At 40.7% G+C, this 21,172-nt stretch overlaps 1 protein-coding gene across 3 annotated transcripts in view; it reads right to left on the reverse strand.

Moving 5' to 3' along the window:
- KIAA1217 (KIAA1217 ortholog) overlaps positions 1-21,172 on the reverse strand; it is a 176,633-nt gene that overhangs the window by 41,090 nt on the left and 114,371 nt on the right. For 2 of the 3 annotated variants that reach the window (XM_058807355.1, XM_058807363.1), the window contains exons 6-7: positions 8,132-8,955; positions 89-193 (exon numbers count right to left, since the gene is read on the reverse strand). In XM_058807355.1, coding sequence (XP_058663338.1) covers positions 89-193; positions 8,132-8,955 — 929 coding nt within the window. The remainder of the gene's footprint in view (positions 1-88; positions 194-8,131; positions 8,956-21,172) is intronic. The other variant, XM_058807347.1, reaches the window with a different exon arrangement.

The raw sequence follows: 21,172 nt of genomic DNA on the forward strand, positions 1-21,172 counted from the left end.
GAGCATTTAGGATTTTTTTTACTATTACAATCAAATATATTTTTGTTGATTGATTACTAAAATCATTACAGATGAATTCTGTTTTTACCTAGAAGAATCTTTGCTATTACTTGTATTTGGCCCTTTTAAAAGCGCAGACTGAACAAGACCAGTTAAACTGGCAATCTGTTTCTCCATGGCTTGTATCCTCTCTCTGTAAGACAAGAGAACCGTTCGTTAAAGCCAGATATATTTGCTTTCAGACTTGTTTTTTTAGGTGAATGATTACCACAGGATTGGAAAGACACTACAGAGTTTGTGCAAAGGCCCTTGGGTACAGTTTGCATATACCTTATTGCAGCAGCTTACCAGATCTCAGTTTGGACAGCTTTTGCATCTTAACAGACAATTTAAAAAAATCTGCTTAGTTAAAAAGAACAAAACAAACAACCAAGCAATAAACTTCTAACGACCTCACAAGACAGGCACCTAAAACAATTTGTTAATGCCAGTTGGTACTAGTGAAAAAGTCTTTTTCAGCATTACATTAAATTTCTCTTTTACCTACATTGGGCCAATCATTTTGTCTGTACTTAAGGTTTCAGGATTAAAGACTTTACACTTCTTGTTACTATTTTTACTTTCCCCAGACTCAGAATTTTTGTCTGGGAAGCATTTCATCTGCCCAAGCAGACGACTTTCCAGCCCAAATCCTTTCCACCTGACATCACAACTGTCTGCTTTGAAAAGGACAGAAATGTGACAGAGAGGCACAAAATGCAGACTGTACAGCAATGTTACAATAAAACAGATTTTCTTTCATGCACATATCCTGAGAAATTCCCAAAAAACAGAAGAAAAGAGATGTAGAGTTATAATAAGTATAACCAGTGTTTTCCATAGGAACCAAAGGTCACTAAACAAGAACAATAACTTTTTTTTGGATGTGAAAGCTAACATTTGCGTGTTTATCTGTCTGCATAAATCCATATATTAGTTAGGTACCAGGGGACATCCTCAGTTGGCTCCAAACCAGCCTTTTGCTCACACAGGTGCCTACTTGTACATGCCAGTATGTCAAAGACACACCACAACACAGACACACATCAGTATGGCACCTTCTGAAAAGGCATCCCTCTACCACAGCAGTTACGTGTGTGGGGAGACTTGCAGGAGGACATTCTAACAGCAGGCTGTGGCTTTGGAAGATGACCGGGAAGAAAACTTCTCAAAAAGCAAGATTAAGGTTAAGACCAGCAGCAGGGACTGATGAGAGAAGATGGGACACACAAACTCAGACACAGACTCAGCATGGTGCATGGCCTATCCATCACCACAGCAGCATTCTGCGCACACGGGAGCAGCCAAACTCTGGCCACCCCAGCTGCAGTTGCAGTTTGGTGGCCAAAGCAATAGCATCAATCAATAAGAGTCACAGAAACTCAAATGTAGGCACCAATAACAGGCAAAAGCAAGCTGACATGATAAAAAGCAAGTAACCAGCAGCCAGATGGATTGTCCAGGCTAATTATTTCATTCACATTCAGGGAATGAACGAGGTTTCCTGGCATAGCACACAAATACCAGGAGAGACTCAGAGACACCCAGAGGTTGAGAAAACAGGGCAGCAAAACAAGCAATGAGATGCTAACAGACACAAGCAGGGAAGCAGAGAGTGCTCAGTCAGTCCCCAGCCAGCAGACATGTTCTTACTGCAATTTAACGCAGTGCACGCATCTCACTTTTCTGTCTTGATGTTGAAAGGTATTTTGAAGGGTGATGAGAAGACTAGTGAATCTGACTTAATTCACTTCAAACCAAGAAATACGTTATGGAATTTCCACTATTACAAGTTTTAAAATAAGCAACTGGTGCAGGCTACAGTAACCTTTGGAACAAAAACAAGTACTAAAACCCAGGGATAAATATACTCTAACAAACTTTCATGCAGCATTTTTGACACTTAATAATGAAAAGATTTTTTTTTCCCCCAGATAATCATCACAAAACCTTCCTGGAACTAAGCTCAACTGGAAGTCTATCTGTTTTACCAATCCATAAATATAATGGTTTTTTTCATCCCACATTAGATTATCTGGAAACAATTTTCTGCTTCAAAAGATATTATGGCAACACAAAGCTGATCTTGTCCTTTGCCATGAAATCTAGGAAAGTATGTTGTTAAGAGGGAGAGGGATGTTCCAAGATAGGAGATGATGAAAAACGAATGAAATACTGGAATCAATTGCACAGAACACATTATTTTTCATATGGTAAAAGCATTAAGAATGTGAAGAATTTACTTGTGCTCTGGAGTTACTCTGTTAGAAACCAGGCAGATTTTTCCTGTAATAATTCCACTGTAACACCCAGACTTGTTATGGCCATTAGCATCAAACATTTCAAAAACAGGTGTCTGAAAGGTGCCTTTTAGGCATTAAATAAAACAACCTGATCTTTGGAGGTGGTCAGACTGAAGGTGGAGGGAGGCAGCTTGTTCCAGCATGGGCAGGAAGGGATGCAGATGGCCTGGTGGTGGGGCTGTAACCTGGCCTGGTGTGGCTGGAGGGCTGGTGGCCCAGTTCTGTCACCACAAAGTCCCAGAGGAGCACGGACAGGACCTGCAGTGGACCCCTTTGCCTCCAACTTCCTTGTGAAGGGCTGGAGCAGACTCAACAATGCTTTCCTCAGGCTGCACAAGGCCAGGGTCTATCAGGGACACCAGCATTGCCATGACAAAAATAGTGATTTTTGGTTCTCGGCATTGTGTTTTCTACCCCTCATTGTGCTCACTGGTGTGGAGAGGGGAGATGGGACCAGCCTGTCCCAGCAGCTCTGCCTGCACAGGGCAGGCCAGAGTCCCATGGATGGGGCAGGCAGGGTCCCCAGGCGTGGGACAGGATCCAGTGACACAGGGCAGGCTGGCATGGGGAGCAGTAGCACAGAGGGCACACAGGGAACAGAGTGGTGCCTCTGCTTGCTGCCACCACAAGGGCGGTGGGCCAAGAAGAGCCAACCCGTCTCTGCTCCCAGATTAATTTCCCAGATAAAGCTGCATCTCTCCACCACCCAGGAAGAGCAGGGAGGGTCCCTTTTACAGCAGCTGGGAAAGAAATGACTATTTTATAAGCCTGAGCACAGAAAGGCATTGTTTCACATTGTTTTCCTGTGAATGCTGGGAGAGTCAGAGGTGGCAGCATGCTGGGGGAGGAAAGGAGAGGACAAGGTCAGAAGCAACGCCCAGCAGAACTCTGTCAGACTTGGCTTTGGCTTCTCACAGACCCTGGCCAAGAAGGCAGGGACAGGCCACTTGCCAGCCCTCTTCTCCCCAGCAGCCTGACCCACAGCTCTGGCTCTAGGGATGTCCAGGAACTGCCTTAGCATCTCACTCCCCAATTTCAGCAGAACCAAAGCAAGCCCTTGCTTCTCTGGGGAACATGATACACCAGATATCAGATTTCTTCCTTACAGCTTCACTGATCTTTCATGTTACTCCTTCTATGGCAGTGAACTGGAAGTAATTCCCAGAAGGGGTACAGCATATTGCTGAATTGGTATCCACTTGTCACAGCAATGCTATTAAAGTGTGACATGCCACTTGCATGTTACTGCCCTTTCCTGGGGACATCTTTAATATTCACATCACTGAGAAGATACTTCATACACATGCAGAATAAAACTGGTCTGTGTAACTGTTCATTCACATTCCTGTCCAACCCCAGGCAATGCAGCACATCACCCACAAAAGATGTACTCAAACACCAAATCTGCACCATGAACTACCTGGCACACCTTCCTGGAGAAAAAATTTTCTGTGACTTCCTATTTAATAGTTAAGCTCCAAGTGAAGCAATGAAAAGGGGGTCAGAGACAGAGAAATACACATTTCTTTCTATATTACTGTATGATAGAAACGTTTCATTACAATTTTTTTTACCTCACTGGGAAAAGAAAGGAACAGGAGTAGGCTGTTTTTCCCAATGACTTTCCCAGATTCAAGTGAAGGTGTCTTAAGACTTTACTGCAAATTCGCCCAAAACAGATGAGAGGGTTTCTTGAAAGGGTGGGAACCAAAGATCAGCAGAATTTTTCTGTGTTCTGCTTTCTTCCCACAGAAGGATTCACACAGGTGAATATGTCATTCCTTTAAGGAGAAGATTAAACTCAAACCTTCTACATCTTGAAACTAAAGGGGAAAGGAAGTTCTGAAGCACACCGGCTATTACATTATTTGACAACTCTCATCCCAGAGCCTGCCTCTCATCTTCCTACAAACAGTTCCTCTAACACAAGGAAGACAAAATACAGTTTACCTTTCCTCCATCCTGTATTGGTCATTTGACTTCATTTTTTCTGCCTGGCTATTCAACACCTTTCACAGAGGAATATGCAGTTCTGGCCCTGTGAAAAGTGTCTGAGACAGTGTATTTGTAAAGCCTCCCCTTATAAAACACTCCGTTAACTCTCACTGTCCATGACTTTACAAAATAGGGTCATTTTTCCTAATGCATAGAGAGTCCATCTGTACTTCAGCATATCAAACAATAAAGTGGTTGTGGGGGGGGGAACAAGATCTAATAATCTACACGTGGCCATTACACTTTAGTCTTGAACTGCAAGCCATGAGCCCATAATGTGATCACATTTTTTGCTCAATCCAACTGTCATCTTTTCTCCCTAGTATGGCATAAAAAGAAGAGGACAAAAGTTGTGTTCAGGCAGAAGAGAACCAAAGTACACCCTGAAAATGCTTTTGGAGGAGAAGTATTCCATAGAGTTATTTTGCTGTTTCAGAGTAGAAGCATTTATTATATATATATTTCGCACTATCAAATAATCTAGAATTCTGTTGTAAATGCAAAGATCTTAGGTTAAACAGCATTTAATTTAATGCACTTTTGGATAAACAGCTTCTTTTCCAATTTATCAACATTTAAACATCTGCTTTGCCTGTAGTAACTTCCAGAAATGTCCCACAAGCTACATAAATGAGCCATCCAAAAATATGACAGCAAGTCTCTGTTTAAACAACTCATGCACACAAGAATTTACTCATTCTTCCAGTAGACCACAGATTTAAGAGATGATGACCCTTTGAAGGTGAACTGCTGTAACCTGTTATAACTTCTAATATTTTTCTGCACATGAATACTAACATCTTTTATTTCTTGAAATCTCCATGAATTTGTTTCTTCTCACTGTTGTAAAAGAGCTTTATATGGGACTCTTCTGGTAAATGAATTAAATGTGAGAATTTAGTCAATCCTTTATACCACTACAGAAGTAGTTATCTTGGAAATAGCCAAGGTAAAAGAGTTACAAGAAAGCATTACATGAAGTAATTAAATCCCTCTCAACTCTGCTTTAAATAACTGGCTTGATGAAACTGGCTTCCGTGGTGTCAAATTAAAATGGGAAACTCCAACAGAAGAGCTCAGAAATCCCAGTTTTCATCTCTTGTAGATCCAAATTTGCTGCAGTTAATGTTCCAAAGGTAATGGAACAATTTCCTTCAACAAAACCAGGATATCTGTTTTAAGTACCCAACATTTTCTGATAAAGTACAGAGATATCCCAGTTCAGCCTTGGACTGCAAAATTGAAGAATTGAGATGGGAAGAGAGATTCACGTTTACTTCTGACATTGTCACTATCCCTTTCAATCTTTCCCCTGATTTATACTTAAACTTGCATTGTCCTGAGGTTATGACAGTGCTGCTTCGAGGAAATTTCCATAAAGTCATGACACAAGAGATGTTTTCTTTGCTCTCAGCACACTCCACTAGGGATTAAAGCAACAACAGTGCTGAGATGATGGGTTTGGTGCCTGCAGGGTCCTCAACCTGCTCCTGAATGAGTCAGGATGGGGAGTCTCATGTGCCACAGTGCAGAGATGAAAAAGACCTCTCTCCTCAGCAGCTCCAAGGCCAAGAGCTCCTCTGTGTGCCCAGAGCTGACACCTCTGCAGGCAGGCTGACTGAACACACTGCCCTGTGCTTGCTGTGGCCTGGCTCTCAGGCACCTGGCATCAGCAAGTGGGTAACATATACAACAGAGCAGCCTACACCTTATTTATTTTATCATGCCTGGAAGAGAATGAATTCAGACCTATCTCTACAATCCCAAAAATACTCTTTCTCACAGAAGCAAGCCCATACTGTTTACGGGTGTAAACTCTAAGTCCTACACAACAAGGTAGGGGATATCATTCTGCCATTAGGTACATCACCCTTCAGGTATCCATAACAATCTTGTAACAACTCAATCCCAAATGAAGCAGGAAAAGAGCACCTCAACATGGATAACTCCTTGTTTAGTTTAGTATGGTTTAAACAGTGTTTGCTTTCAAAGTTCACGAGATTATTATAAAGCTAAATTAAAGCTTAGTGCATTTTGTGTTTGTAGAACTCAAACCCAATTCTTAATATTGCATGCAATTTGCATGAATTCCTTTTGATATTTACTTTTAGAAAGTCACACTTCCTCAAGGTTAAAAAAAGCCACAACCCATAAAGACAGCTTTCAAAATTATTCTTTCAGTGTCATGTGCCTAATACACACCATGCTGAATTTTAAGATCATGTATTTATTTGGAAGTGCAATTATGCAAATGTTGTTTTCTTCATTGTTAATATATTCTGGGACCAGGATTAAAACACCTGGTGCAAAACTCCCTTTTAAGGAGCTGCAGAACTATCTGTGGAGTTTCTCTTTATCCATTCACAAACAAACACTCTTGTGCATATCTGTGCAGCTGAGTGAACAGCTGAGATGCCCAGAAGACAGAAAATTGTACAAACATAAAAGTTTTTGGTGTCCTTCCTTATTTTCAATTCCTATAATGAACTTTGTAGAATTTTCAATCTGTAAATGGACTAAAATTGGCAAATTTCCTTTAAATAATTTCCTAGATGTAATAATGACGGCTTGAAATGAAATTTCAGATACCTGCAACTTTCCCTCGGAAACAGATACATAAAAATCCAATTTCACTAATTTTACATCGTAATATGCCCTACCTCGTACTCTTATGTCATAACTACCAAGCTATAAGCCTGTAATTTTTGTGGGTGGCTGTTTTTCTTTATATTCTTCCATTTTTTCCCCACCAGTGGATCTCATGACCCACTTTTTTTTCTGGCCAAGCATGGTAAGCAGCAACTAATTATTGAGCAAGCTGCTTAGATAGAGGGAAAGCCTAGGGTCTATATGAAGCTCTGTATCTTCCCAGTGGTTAAGGCAATCAGCAGTTACCTTTGGCCTCTGTGAGCTCAGCATTTTCCAGCTATTCATCTTCACTTCCCTAAAGAGCTCTATAAAAGTTAACAGCACAAACAATACGCTAGAGATTAACGCAGCTCATATAAACACATAGCAACCACCTGGCAGTGCAATGATTTTTCTCTCCCAGGGCAGGGTCTAAGGCAGGAGAAGCCTTCACAGACCTTTGTATAAATTAGGTCCTTAAAAAGACAGGAGAGATCATTGTCATCATTGCCATCACACTGAAGTTAACAACAGTCAGGTCACCAACTACTTGTGATGCTGGAAAAATTATTGGGAACAGTATTCATGTTTCGATTTCTTCCCTGGGACAGACTTGCTTTTCTCAGCAGTTCCCCCTCAAGGAAGATTATTGTAAACAACTGTCCTATTTTTATGCAAATTCATGTTTTACAGGAGATAAGACAGTAATGATAAATTCTTCCCATTTCCTAACACTAGATGAGAAAAACTTCACTCCATAAAGAACCAAAATTGCAATATCAGAGTGTCATTTTTAACGGGGGTGAAATATATTCCCTTATTAGCAGGAACAGAACATCATTTGTTCTTGTAACATGATCTGGCTGTCTGCAAAGAAAAATCCCAGTTAATCATTTTATTTTATTATATTTTTTCCAATGACTGAAATTTACACAAATGAAAATAACTAGGGATTCATCATGGGTTGACAATACTTTCAAATTAATAATGGATGGTGTCACATCTCCCCTAAATTACTAAGTACCTTGACAGACAGCTAATAAACACTGCAGCCGGGTGCAGCAGCCTCCTACACATTACATTGTCCCCTGAGCCTTAAATGACAAAGGATGTGCCGATTAGGAACGTTTCTCATTTGCATAAATTACCCCCCAGCTCTGCCTTACCTTGTCTCCTTGTCCTTGGGCATGGTGGGTGAGCCATAGCCAAAAGCCTGCTTGTCCACGGGGGAGGGCATTGCCTCGGCCATGCCCACAGCACTCCGCGCTTTCGCATCCACAAACACGGGCGCTCCCGGCTCCTTTTTGAAGGACTGGCGGCTGGGGGAAGACCTGTCAGGCTGGATGGTGTGGGCGGGAATGTGAGGGCCATGGTGAGGATGAATATCGATCATTCTCATGTCAGCCACCCTGTGGGGCGAGGCTGGAGGTGTTTTAGAGCCGAGAGTGGGCAAATGGCTCTCCGGGTACTTCCGTGACTTTTGTCTGTACAAGGACTGCTCCAGCATTTCGGGCTGCATGGAGGGGTTGCAGTAAGTGCTCGATGACCTCATGGCACTGCGATGGTAGGTGACAATGTGATCGGGGACATCGAGCGGGTGTCCGGGGTGTGGTGCAGCCACACTCATCCTCCCCTCGTGAAACAAGTAGGGGTCACCGTACAGGCCTTCATTTCTCATCAGGGTAAGGTTTTTGTTACTCATGTCCTCATCTGGCTTCACGTCCCGTCTCTCCAGAATGGCGCTCGGGCTGGGCGATATGGAGCGCGAGGCTGGCACGCTGGACAGCCGGTCCCTGGGGATGGTGGCATTGCCTGGCACGCCCATGGGCCGGCCCCCACCATAGGGAATCCTGGATGGAGAGGGAGGCATGGAGTGGGGCACCGGGGTGGAGGGGGGAGAGCTGGGCATCGCGTGCAGAGGGTGTGTGGCAGATCCAGGGCGGGAACCACTTGGGCCATCTCGTCCCGTGTAAGCAATTTCCCTCTGCATCTGGAAAGAGAAGGAAAAACACCTCAGATACAAAATCACTGAATGAGCAAAATATGATGTGTGTTGTCTACAGAAAATTAGGAAATAAAAACAAACCCTCGAGACAAAATAATTTTACATCTGCATAAATAAAACACTTTGGGACTTCAGTGCCTAACAAAAACAACTATAAATAGCAATAAAATGGGCTGTATGTTAAAGGAATATGAGAGGTTTAAAAATGTTTTTACTTATGCAAATATCATCTCACCCTAATCTGATATTCACAGCTACTGAAGCTGAAATCAGGGGTTGTGGTGCCAGGTGTTCCACGTACATGTAGCCAGTTAGAGACTTACACAGTTTATTGATCAGACACACAGACTAGAATTCATTGATTTCAAAGCAGGATAAAAATGCTGATGCTCTGGCATGACAAACATACCTGAAGTTCTTAGACAAGAAAAAGAAATTCTACAACTAATTAGCCATTTTCTTCAGTGCAGGATTTAAGCTTTTGCTAATGACTTGATGTGGTCTTTATTATATAGAGGATACACAAAGCACAGTAGAAAAACACACATTGACTACAACACAGTCAACTTATATGAAAACAGTCTGATCATATGTAACATGTGCCATTGCAAAGATAAGACTGATTCAGAGGGTTTGTGGAGCACATGCTCCAATCATCAAACATTTTATCATAGTTTTGCAAGCAGCAGCAGCAAGGAATGAGCAAGCAAGGAAAAGAAAAGGGAAACTTCCAAAACAAATGTATTAGTGCTTTGTTAAGAGAGGCTTGGCAAAAATCTGCAATGGACACGTGTGCTTTTAAGAGTGTAGAACCTCACTGTGCCCAGCCATGACCTATCTGGATGGCTGAACGCTGTCAACGACAGACAGGGGAAATTCTCCCTCTGGAAAGCATCATGTGCCTGCTCTGGTGCCCTTGGGGTAAGGTGGATGAAGAGGGATATGAAAAAGTCAGCTGAGGACTAACTGCATAAGAAAAAAAAATTATAATTTCTAAAATTCATGCTGACAATTTAATCTTCCCTCTCCAACATCTCCAAGGGATTGTAGAAAACTGTGTATCACCAAGCCCGACTCCACATTCCTAAAGTTACAGAGCACAAAATAATGTGGATATTGCTGATCTGAAATCTACACAATTTTCCTCCCCTTTCACTCCTGGCTTTGATAATGTGACTGGATTCATTGTAGTTACAGTGATCCATGGCAGATGAAGCAAGAGATTATTCCTGCCCCACCACAGGTTTTTCCACTGGTAAGGGAATTGCAGTGTCAGTACATAAACAATAGCTGTTCTTATCACAGCAGGTTCTGCACTCAGGAATTAGAAATGACGTTCCCCAGGGCCAGAGATCAACAGTCTGGAGTACCACATATTAGCAAGAAGAAAGGAGATAACCTGATTGTGGCCACAGCAATAATAAATAAGTGTAACAGAACAAAGGTGTGTACTGGCATGGGTCATAAGTGAGCCAGACAAAAATTGTTAAGTCAAACAGGAACATGGTATAATTTTTTCATTTACACAGAGAATAAGTCTAGTCTGGAATTTTAAATAAGATATAATTAAAATATAACTAAACAGTATTAATGACTTTATAAGAGGGAATTCAATACAGTTTTTTCTATTGGTGTGAAGAACCACTGCAACATACTAAGCTATGTTGTGCCTACTGACTCTGGCCCTGGGCCAGCAGAACAAAATGACTCCTACTGACTTGAGCAGTTTTGGGATCATGTCTTCAGGGACAGGCAGATACAGGTGTTTTACACCAAGAGAAGAACCCAGATAAAGAAAATCCTCTTAGATTTCTACTGTACAAGCTACACAATATCCTGTTTAGTTGCTTCACATAAAGCTACAACAATTGGAATAGTATCTGTCAAAGAAAACACAGCCACTAGGATATGCTGGGTTGCAGTGAGAGGAAAATTCCAATGTTACGGAATTTTGTTATGGAGAGGAGAAAATTTCCATGGGAAGATTTGAAAGCAACGGGTTTAATTTCCCCTAACTTCTGGACTTCATATTCCTGTATATGTTCATTCATTACTCATAAGTCAAAGCAATCTGTCAAAGAAAAATTCCCATCTTCCACCATAACACTATTTAGATGGAGTACTTTAAGATGGAAAATAATTTGAATATGGGACTGAGCTATTGCTCAAAATCTTGTGTCTGAGTCCTGCTGTATGTAACATTATTTACTTTTGCTTTAAAGAGTGCTTGGAGTACAGAGCCTCAATCAAGACTCCCTTGGGCTGGGCAGGGAACAAACACCTGGGCACCCAACCCCTTTCTGAGAAGTTCACCTGCTATTTTAAGCCAGGACTCAGGCCCTGGGTAGAGTGTACCAATGGGGAGACTGCTGGAGCCAGAGAGTCCAGGGTGCCCAGGAAAGATTCACTGGGGCATGTGGGCTGGGCAGGGACCTGAGCTGGTCACCAGGAGCCAGGCAGCTTTATCCGGTGGACTACAGTGTCTTCTGCCACATGGCTGGTATGTCTTCTCTTTCCACTTTTCTCTCTCCTCCAGACTCTTTGCTAATAGTAAGTTTAAAAATGTGAAGGATGGTCTTTTCTTGCTTCTCATCTGGAACTCTTTGGCGTGGTAGTCTAGGCACACCAAAGACGTACAGATGAGAAGCAAGAAAACACCATTCTTTATATTTTTCTTTTCACCACTCTCTCATATATAGCCCACTTTCTGTGCTGTTTTTCATCTTCTCTCCTCCACCAAAAAAACCCCCATTTTGCTCAATGAAACCCCATACTCTTCTACATAGGCTGTCTTGAGCCACATGTTCCTGGACTTTGCATGACTCAGGGACAGAGAAAGAGGATATTGGGTTTATCTGAGCCTGTAAATGCTGGGTGCTGTCCCACACGACTGCTTTGAGGGCAAAAGGAATATTTTTTAGTGCAAGTACAGGATCATTTGCTTTTCAACTGCAGCCATGTCATATGTTTACCTGAGGGTGGAGATTCCTTTAGCACATAGCTCTTCCTTGTTCCTACTGCCTACAGACCTTACATCCTTGAAATGGAAACTTGTCTTACCAATCCTTAGGTTAAAATATGGTAAACAACTAGCAACCATTTCTGTATAAAACATTTGAGGGAAAATCATATCACTGAGAATCTTTCCCTTTCTGCAGTAAAAAAGAACATATCATGTTTAAACATCTGCTGTGGAGATATTTGGTCAGTCCAACAAGACTTAAGTCTAAAAGATACAGATTTTGCTAATTTTTTTAAAACTGAGTCTCTATATGCTAAAAGAGTCAATGTTCTATAAAACCAGTTATGTTCTTTATTTCAAAGCCTGTTGGCACCCTGAGCAACTTGCTATCTTTTGAAAATGTCTATATGCACAAAGTCAGCAAACCATCCACCCAGGTGGGCAGAGGGAGCCTTGCTCTTGGTGGCTGCACAGAGGACAAGCAGTGGCGGTGTCTCTGCAGCCAGGGCTCTCAGAGCTGTGCCTGCATGCACCAGGGCAGTGCCAGCCACGAGGGCAGTGCCAGCCACGAGGGCAGTGCCAGCTGGCACCCAGCACCGCGCTGCCACTGAGTCACCGGCACAGCACCAACGCTCCTGCTCACTGTGCAGCTGGATACCAGACACAGCCTGACTCAAACCTTTATCTGCTACGATCTCAACATGAAACTCAGGCAAAGGGAAAAGTAGGCCAAGTTTCTGACCTGGCAGCCCTTCCCTCTGCTCTCCTAAGCCTCCTCTACATCACCAGAGAACACAGCAACTGGCTTTGCTCCAAGATTTTCAGCCTGCCAAAATACCTACAGTGAACATGTTCCCAAGGTGAAGGTTATCACCCTCTTGAAGACACTGGGGAGTTCCCGGCAGACTCCATTAATCACCTCTCAGCCATGTGAAGCTATTATTTTTCTTACTCTCCCTTTGACACCCTGTACTTCCCCAAGGAAAGTGCTCCTATGCTCTGCAAACTGGCTCACCCAACAGTAAACACAGGACACCTGCAAAGAATTTTATTGAGACCTTGCAGTCTATGATGAAAAAGCTACAGTAATACTAAGTACTGATACAATACTGATAAACTAAACTGTAGAGAGATCTTTTATGAAAATTGCTCAACAGAAAAAAGCCCTCTAAAAGTAAGGCAATCCTTTACTTTTCCACTTGAGGAAAGACTTAATGAAAGAACCCTCAATCCAACAACAACAGAATCCATCAGTTTGTTCTCTCTTCATAAAAATAAACTGACAAATTCATTGTACTAGTTGTCCAAACTCCTCAGCTTCACAATTAGTTGCACTATATGATTACAATCCTGTCATGACTGATCTTTCATTCCAGTTGGATTTGGAGAGCTGAAAGCACAAATCCACTTTTGAAAAAAAAAAAAATTCAAATTTTTTAATATTTGAAAATATTCTTAATATTTCTAAAATAAGATAATTTACAATAAGAAAAAATACACTTGAAAACTGCAGAATTGGTAAATAGTTAAATAAGAATTTTAAGTATCTGTACCAAAACTGTCACACTTGTCTCTTCTTCCTTTCTCATAGAATGCCTTCTAGCACCTATAAACTTCCCCATTCTATTGGGTAATTACAGAAAAAAAAATCATGCTGGTTGCAGTTGTGGGTTCCTTCACTAACCAATATCATATTTGAAAACTTCAAACACATGAGCATAATTTTTAGCTGTGTCTGATCAGAAGCTTTTCAATGATATGTACTTTCAGCAGACATCTCTAATCCAAGAGAGCTGAAACATTTCAGAAAAGTATCAGTAAAGACGAAAGTTGAAAAAAACCACCCACCAGACTTCAGTCAATGGTGATGTTATTTCTTACCAGACATCCCTGAGGTGCTCTAGAGCTTTCCAGATTCATAGATCTGGGTCAACTTGGTCATAGTCTGACCTGGGGTAGGGACCCCAACTCTTCCATGTTCTCTTCTGCAGGGTGGGTATTTGGGGTTACCACGCAGTGAGACGTGCTGGGGTTTCAATGGCCATCACTCCCGGGCAGTGCTTCCAGAACAGAAGTTTACTTGGCAATTTTGGCTAAGAATAGGCCCTCTGATGCCCAGTAAAATGATTTCAGACCATGAAACCACTGACCTTGCCTATGCTGGAACCTGGCCTCAGTTGAATCCGGCCCCACAGTACAGGGTTCACAATTGTTTTTCATTATGTGAACCACACGCTGGTAAAATAAAACTGATTTCAAACACTCAAACTTCCAATGAATGGGGAAGTCCAAGACCCAGCTAGCTGTTCTTAACATGTTTCATATATTTCTATTATTTTTTCCTGGCTAGTTTTCCAGAAAAGGAGTTGCAGAGCTCCCCAAGAAATCTCAACATTTATAATTATCTTCCCAGTATTAGCATGCATCTAGGTTTCAGTTTTTTCAGTCCTTTTGTATAGTTTGGTACATGCCCAGCTGGAAAAACCTCTGTATTACGGTGAAAGGAGACTTGAGATAAAAACTCAGAACATCTATGAAACAGGAACTTTCTCTTCCTAAGGTCTGATTACTACTATGGTGGATATGTCAAGAGAATAACTGGGTCTTTCTTCTTCAATTTATGCTCTTAATTCTATGGGTTTTCCTTTTCTTTGATGAAGAGCAACACAATCAGTCAATAGAAGATGTTTCTTAGGATGAGCCTGTGATGGTTAGTGATGGTGAAGTCATCCAGTCCTCTAGTTTCTATGTTCACAGATTACTTTTTATTTTGGCCAGGGTCAGCTAGCTAGAAGTTGACATGAATAAAATAGGAGAAGCAGAAGGTAATGCTCACTGTCTTAGAAGGTGGAATTTAGAGGACATTTTAGAGGAAAGGAGGCATTCTGACTGAAACATAATTAGGTTTTGTCACCATACTACACAATATCACTGTGACATCCAGTCCCCTATCTTTCTCCCAGTTGTGCAGGTGTGCACAGAGGTTATGACAAAAGCACTATTTGATACTCAAAAGCAGAATTTCTAGGATACCATACTGTGGCTACCAATACATTGACTTGAAGCTCAGACACACCATCATTTCCCTTGCCATACCACAGAGCATCAAACACATTCTTAACATTATTTTCCCTTATTTTATACATATATGTTTAATATACGCTTGTGTATGAATCCAGGCCCTACAGTGATCCAAATGTTTTACCTCAAGGTATTTTACATGTCTCAGTATGTCCTTTTATATCCCTGACTACGTATAAGCTTAATTCATACCATATCCTAAAGCTCCCATGGGGAAAACAAAGAATACCTAGTTCACTTTTTACTGAACGTAAAACAGATCCATAAAATTCTAAGCTAACCACAAAACAAATGTAATGGTAACATCAAAAATAATGTTTGAGTGCTTCACCTGTGCAGGCTGAAGATGGATCATGCAAACAAGCAGAGAGCAGAGTTTGCAGACCAAATCCTACACAGTCTACTCTTTTGGACATAACTTCTTCAGCTATCCAGATGCTACCCTGAGTATTTGTTTTGACAATTTAAAATATTACCACTCTTACTACACTCTTAGACAACATTGTTGCCTACAGACCAATAAAACAATCTTTGATAAGATCTTTGCTTTGAAGTAATTAAAGTCACTTACTGTTTCTTAAGGAAATCCCCTGAATGGCTACAGCAGTGAGATGAACATTTGGTTCCACTTCTTCTAATAAAGCACTTTTTGTTTTCAGTCTTGAATATCAATCCTTGGTTTATAGTAAAATATTTTGTATATCCATGTCTTCTGCAAAAAGGTTTTGAAACAGGGAAAATGTTCCTTTTTCCCTCTGCACACACCAGGCCATCTTGCTTTATCCAGTCATCTAAGTAATGCTGTTTGAATAGACTGAAGTACTTTTCCACGTGACAAGCCTGCAATTTCTCCTCCCCTTCAAAATTAGTCACTAAATAACCTCCTTGGCGTGTCACCCAGTCACAAACTGTGCAACACTGTGATTCAGCCGCTCAATCATTTTTAATGTGTGCCTATAAGATGCATAGAAAGAAACTAACATACTGGAGCGAACCACAAAGGAGACTCACAGAGGGGAAAGCCGTAAATAAAATAGTGAGTAACCTCTGCTTCAGTAACACAGTGCACTTCAAAGGCAACACTATGAGACCTATACACATTCATTCCCCAACAGGTGAAGACCTCCAACTATTTAGCAAACCCAGTAACAGAATTCTAGAAAAAAAATCAGCAAAATAAACCTGAGAAGCTTTTCACCTCCTCAGATTGGTAGTGCCACTGTAGAAGGAAGCACAAGCTCCTCCCGTGCAGGAGCTGTCTACTCATTAACCAGGCACCTGAGCCACCTGGATAACCTGGACTTCAGAGTCCCCATAAATCAATACCATTGTTACCTCTGCAGCAAACCACATAAGCCATTATGTTTGGTTTGATTTGTTTAGTAGGGGTTTTTTTTGGGTTTTTTTTCTTGGTTTTTTTTTTTTTTTTTTTTTTTTTTTTTTTTTTTTTTTTAAAGAGGAAGCAATAGAAAAGGTAAATACATTTTCAAAAATTTGAACAGAAAGGATGCTTCGCTCCCTTCTATACCCTCACACAAAAATACTATAGAACATGGAAATTGTCTCCTTAAAAAGACAGCATTTGCAGCCTAAAAGAGATGACACTTACATATCATAAGGGCAAATCTCATGACACAAACTGTTCCCAGTCCTGCAGTTATCTTCTGCTTTGGGGGGTTGGTTCTTTTGCTCTTGGTTTGGATTTGTGTCTGATTTTGCTATTGCACAAGTAAAAAATTGTCTGTATCATCATAAATGGCATTCAAAGGAATAAAAATACAATTTACACATATGATCATGAGCTAATACTGCTGTACAGAATCAGCCCTAATGGGACATTACAGGAGCAGCATTTCTGTTTCACAGTACTGCTCTCAGTCTTTGCCACTAGCGAAAGAGGCATCATTCATTCCTGCTATGAAATGGCAATTTGACACTAAGCATTTAAGTAACAGGAGAAAGATCAGAGCAGAACTGGTAGCCAAAACTAAAAATCCAGGTGTTCTACCCCTTACTACCCCCAGCCCAGCATCAGAGAAGTCTTCCAGTTTTCTAGACAGCTGCTGTGAATTCTGATTTGTAATGCATGCCATAAATTTGTATGCCATTATTGATCTTGACTAGAACTTTACAAAATTTATATGTAGTGTAATATAAACAGTTTTTTCAAAATGTAAAAAAATCATTTTGTCTTAAATGCCTACTTTTCAGTTTCCATGTAAAATATTTTTAAACATTATTTTTATTAAATATTTGCACTTGCACTATAATAAAATATTACTATGGCACAGAAACAATGTTAAACCTATTTATTTTTATTTCAAATTTAATCAGTCAAGGATTGTTTCTTGCAGTGTAGGGGTAAAGCAGTATTTACCATTCAGGCATCTGGTTTATATTTGGCAGGTTTAACTAACCAGTCAAGCATCCCCTTTTAATGAATGGATGTATATACTTGACCTAGTTAGAAAGATGCTTAGGTTGGCAGACCAACCAGACTCAGAAACATCAATAGTAAAAAAACCAAGCAAATTATCCTAGAACACTTTATTGCCACATGTGCTTCTCAGCAGTTGCAGAGAATATTCTTCTATCCATGTTCTTCCTTACAGGCTAACAAACCTGAAGTGAGAAATTATTATGCTAACATGCAGGATAAAAAAGATGACTGCTCTTTGCTAAGTTTCCCAGCAATGAATTGCAAGCTGGTAGGCTGCACGTTTTCAGTAATTGGACTCTAGCATGACAAAGTATATCCCAGAACATCAGACAGGGATATAACCAGCTCTCCATACACATGACATGATATTCACCTATGTCTGATGTATACAAGAAGCTTTTCATAAGAGGAATTAATCTGCTTTTAATTTTATAATATATCAGGCACAACATCGTAAGTATTGCAGCTATATCATTACCAAGGCTGTTATTTAATTTGTAGGTTCTAACAATGCATACAAACAATTCAAGCATCACTTTCCATTTCAATTACTTTATCAGAGCCCTCAAGCATTATCTAGCTTGCCATGTATTATCCCATGTACAATTATTTGCCATATATTTTTTTATAAAGTACTGTATAGAAAAAGAACTTTTCAGTTCAAGCCCCTGTGTAAGCCAAGGGCATGCCCCTAAGAGGCACAACACCCTGTGCTTCACTGAGACCAAGCCTGGAAGTCCAGGTTAATTTCAGACTTTAAAACTCAATGTTAATGTCTATATTAATGATAGGCTCAAATCACCACAGACCTGTAACGCCAGTCACTCTCCTTTCTTCTAAATCATTAACAATGTTGGTCTGGTGAACATTTCCATCAATTTGCTCATCAATTTATTTTTTGCTTGTTTCCCTCATCTTGAAGCAAAAAAAAAAAAAAAAAAAAAAAAAAAAAAAAAAAAAAAAAAAAAAGCGCTAGAGGCTAAACATCAGTAGAATACACAATTATAAAGCCAGAAAATATTCTGAAGTCTCCTGTGGGGTATACACATGTGGCATAGACATAACTTATTGCTTGACTGTTGATCAAAGTTTTTTCTGCTCCTGATAACAGCTCTTTAGGTTCCTATTCCTTTAATATTACTTTAATGGATGGAAATAATTAAGTAGTTAATGCCTCATGGTGCTGCAAACAACTGTTCCCTTGACAGAAAACATGGAAGCACTTCCGGTGATTGCTGGTCACTAACTCAAGACCTGGTTTTGTTCTCAGCACTCCAGAACAAAGTGTGTGATGGAGTCCATGGGGTTTTGCTTAAATTCAACAAGTTTGTTGAGTCCAGGAGAATCCAAATGGAAAGACAGTTTGCTGAGGACAGCTTTCAGAGCTGAATTACAAAGAAAGCATATTTTCTCCTGTGTTTGGGGTTAGGATTTTGGGTTTTGAGATTTAGGTTATTTTCCTGCCATGGAAGATCTCACACCACCTCACCAGATTCTAGGTTCTATCACCCTAGAAGCTGGGTAGCTTCTAATTTTGATCCAAAAAACAAACAGTTTGAGATGACAAAGAGCAATCTGAGGAGTTGTCTGCAGGATCTCCCAGCTCTGCTGGCTCTGATACACAAGACTCATGAAGGCAGCTGGGGAACTGCCCTCAGCATCTTTCTTCTCTCTGCTTAGGGTGGCACCATGACAAGGTCAATTTCTTCTACAAAAGGAGAGTGATGCTTAGCTTTGCCTCCAAACACTCAGCAGAGAAGAAAAAAATGTTCTCACCTCATCCTGATCCCAGTCTCAATTGCTTCCCCATGGCAAAAATGAGGGAGCAGAACACAGCCCCCAAGGTGCTGTCCTTCACAAAGTCACCCAGGTGACACACGCTGGCATCCAGCCAGGCTGTGCTGTTGCCACTGCACCCCACTCTGCTCTCCATGACCCTGAAAAACTCTTTCAAATTGGCTTTGACTTTTTCACATCAGCTCTCCAGCCCACTGCCCATGTTTATACCTACAAGGATGTGTGCGTTTTTTCCTTGAAGACTGAAAATCCTACGGAAGCTCTTTGAATTTGAGAAGCCAAGCTAAACAAACAGGGAGGGAACAGAACAGTTCTGGCTGCCTAACACATACTGGATTTGAGATTATGTGCAAACCACATTATCTTCTCCTAATCATGCATATTGTTTGGACTCCCTCTGTTTACTGGTTCCAAAGGCATGCAGTGAAACAGATATGTCTTGGAGTAAACACAAGTACCATAAAATTCTCTTACACTTATTTCAAACTCCCTAGTTCTTACAACACACATGCAAACAAACAAAAAGCCCCTCACGCCCCAGAGCACATTACTACTGGCTAGAATACACCACTATAAAGGGGACAGCAGCTTCACTGCTGGCAAAGCAGCACTCTCACTAGAACAGCTGGAGCTTGTAGTGTGCACCAGCCTGTGCACAAAGCCTTTGAACCAGCCCACAGATAGCATCTGAGCTCCCAAGAGAACAGTGTTGTCTTGTAACCTGTATATTAACATTAGGTATACACACATACATATATGTTTTGCATAAAAGCAGTCATTTTTTGGCCGATCCTTTGGTGATGGCAGATCAGTATAATCACTATAATCTGAAATTTTTGATTTTTAGGGATTAAAAATGTTAAAGGCAAACAAAAGTGGGAAGTCATCTGCTGGAAACTCTATAAGCCTCTCAAAAATTTTTTTAAGTTTACTAGAGCAAATATAGCCAACTCTCACTGGAGTTGCATGAAGAAGGTTCTGCAAAACTGAACTATTACGTCAGATCTGCAGTCTGTCTCTCTACCCTGTAATTCAAACCTCATGCTTCCCCCTTGTTTCTGTCCTGATTTAGGCAAGGACGTTTTCCTAGCTATAGGAAAGTATCACAGCATGTATTGCAGACATATATGCATTAAGCACGTCTCAAAAAGTCAAGAAGCAATATTAATTGCTCTGGATTGAGGATTTGTCTCACCTAATGTTTCATTAAAAGAAAGTCAGCCAGACATCCTCCAGAGTCAGTTCATTCCCCTGGAGCTGGGTGGGACAAGCTGCCCTTTTGCATTCCCAACCTCTCACCACTGGCTGCAATGGGCGGCAATTTTTACACTGATCTTATAAGGATTAGATTTTTTAAAAAATTCTTTATAGTGAGCCTGCCCATATGTCTTTTCATTTAGCTCACTTTATGTTCTGTTTCTCATCCTACTTTTTTCCTTTTTTTCCCCCCTTCTTTATAAGAAAGCTGAGATCCTATAATCCCAAGGACACTGATGGCTTCATTCCATCTGCTGCTTGCTGGTCCATGCAAGGGACATTGCTGTGATCTGCCTTGGAGAATCCAACTTGACCTGTGGTTCCTGTTTTATTGAATTAAAAATTAAGCATCTCTCTCCTGAAGCCAGCAATAAACATTATTTATTTCTCAGCAGAGCAATATGGAAGGACATTCATTTTCCTCTTCCTCTGTCCTACTATTAGTACACTTATTTATACCCAAACTTTCTAACTTTTTAAATGCAGAGAACTGAGTTTGTGGCATGAAATGTTCCCTTCTTAGTTCATAGGTAATGCAGAAATATTAATAAAAATAAGTAGGTCATATGTTGTAGATATTTTACTAACACTTAATTCATGACTTGGACTAATGACTTTAAAGATCTTTTCCAACCTAAATGCCTCTGTGATTCCCTGAAACAGGG

Source organism: Ammospiza caudacuta, chromosome 1 (assembly GCF_027887145.1).
Source record: "Ammospiza caudacuta isolate bAmmCau1 chromosome 1, bAmmCau1.pri, whole genome shotgun sequence".
Classification (NCBI taxonomy): Eukaryota; Metazoa; Chordata; class Aves; order Passeriformes; family Passerellidae; genus Ammospiza; species Ammospiza caudacuta.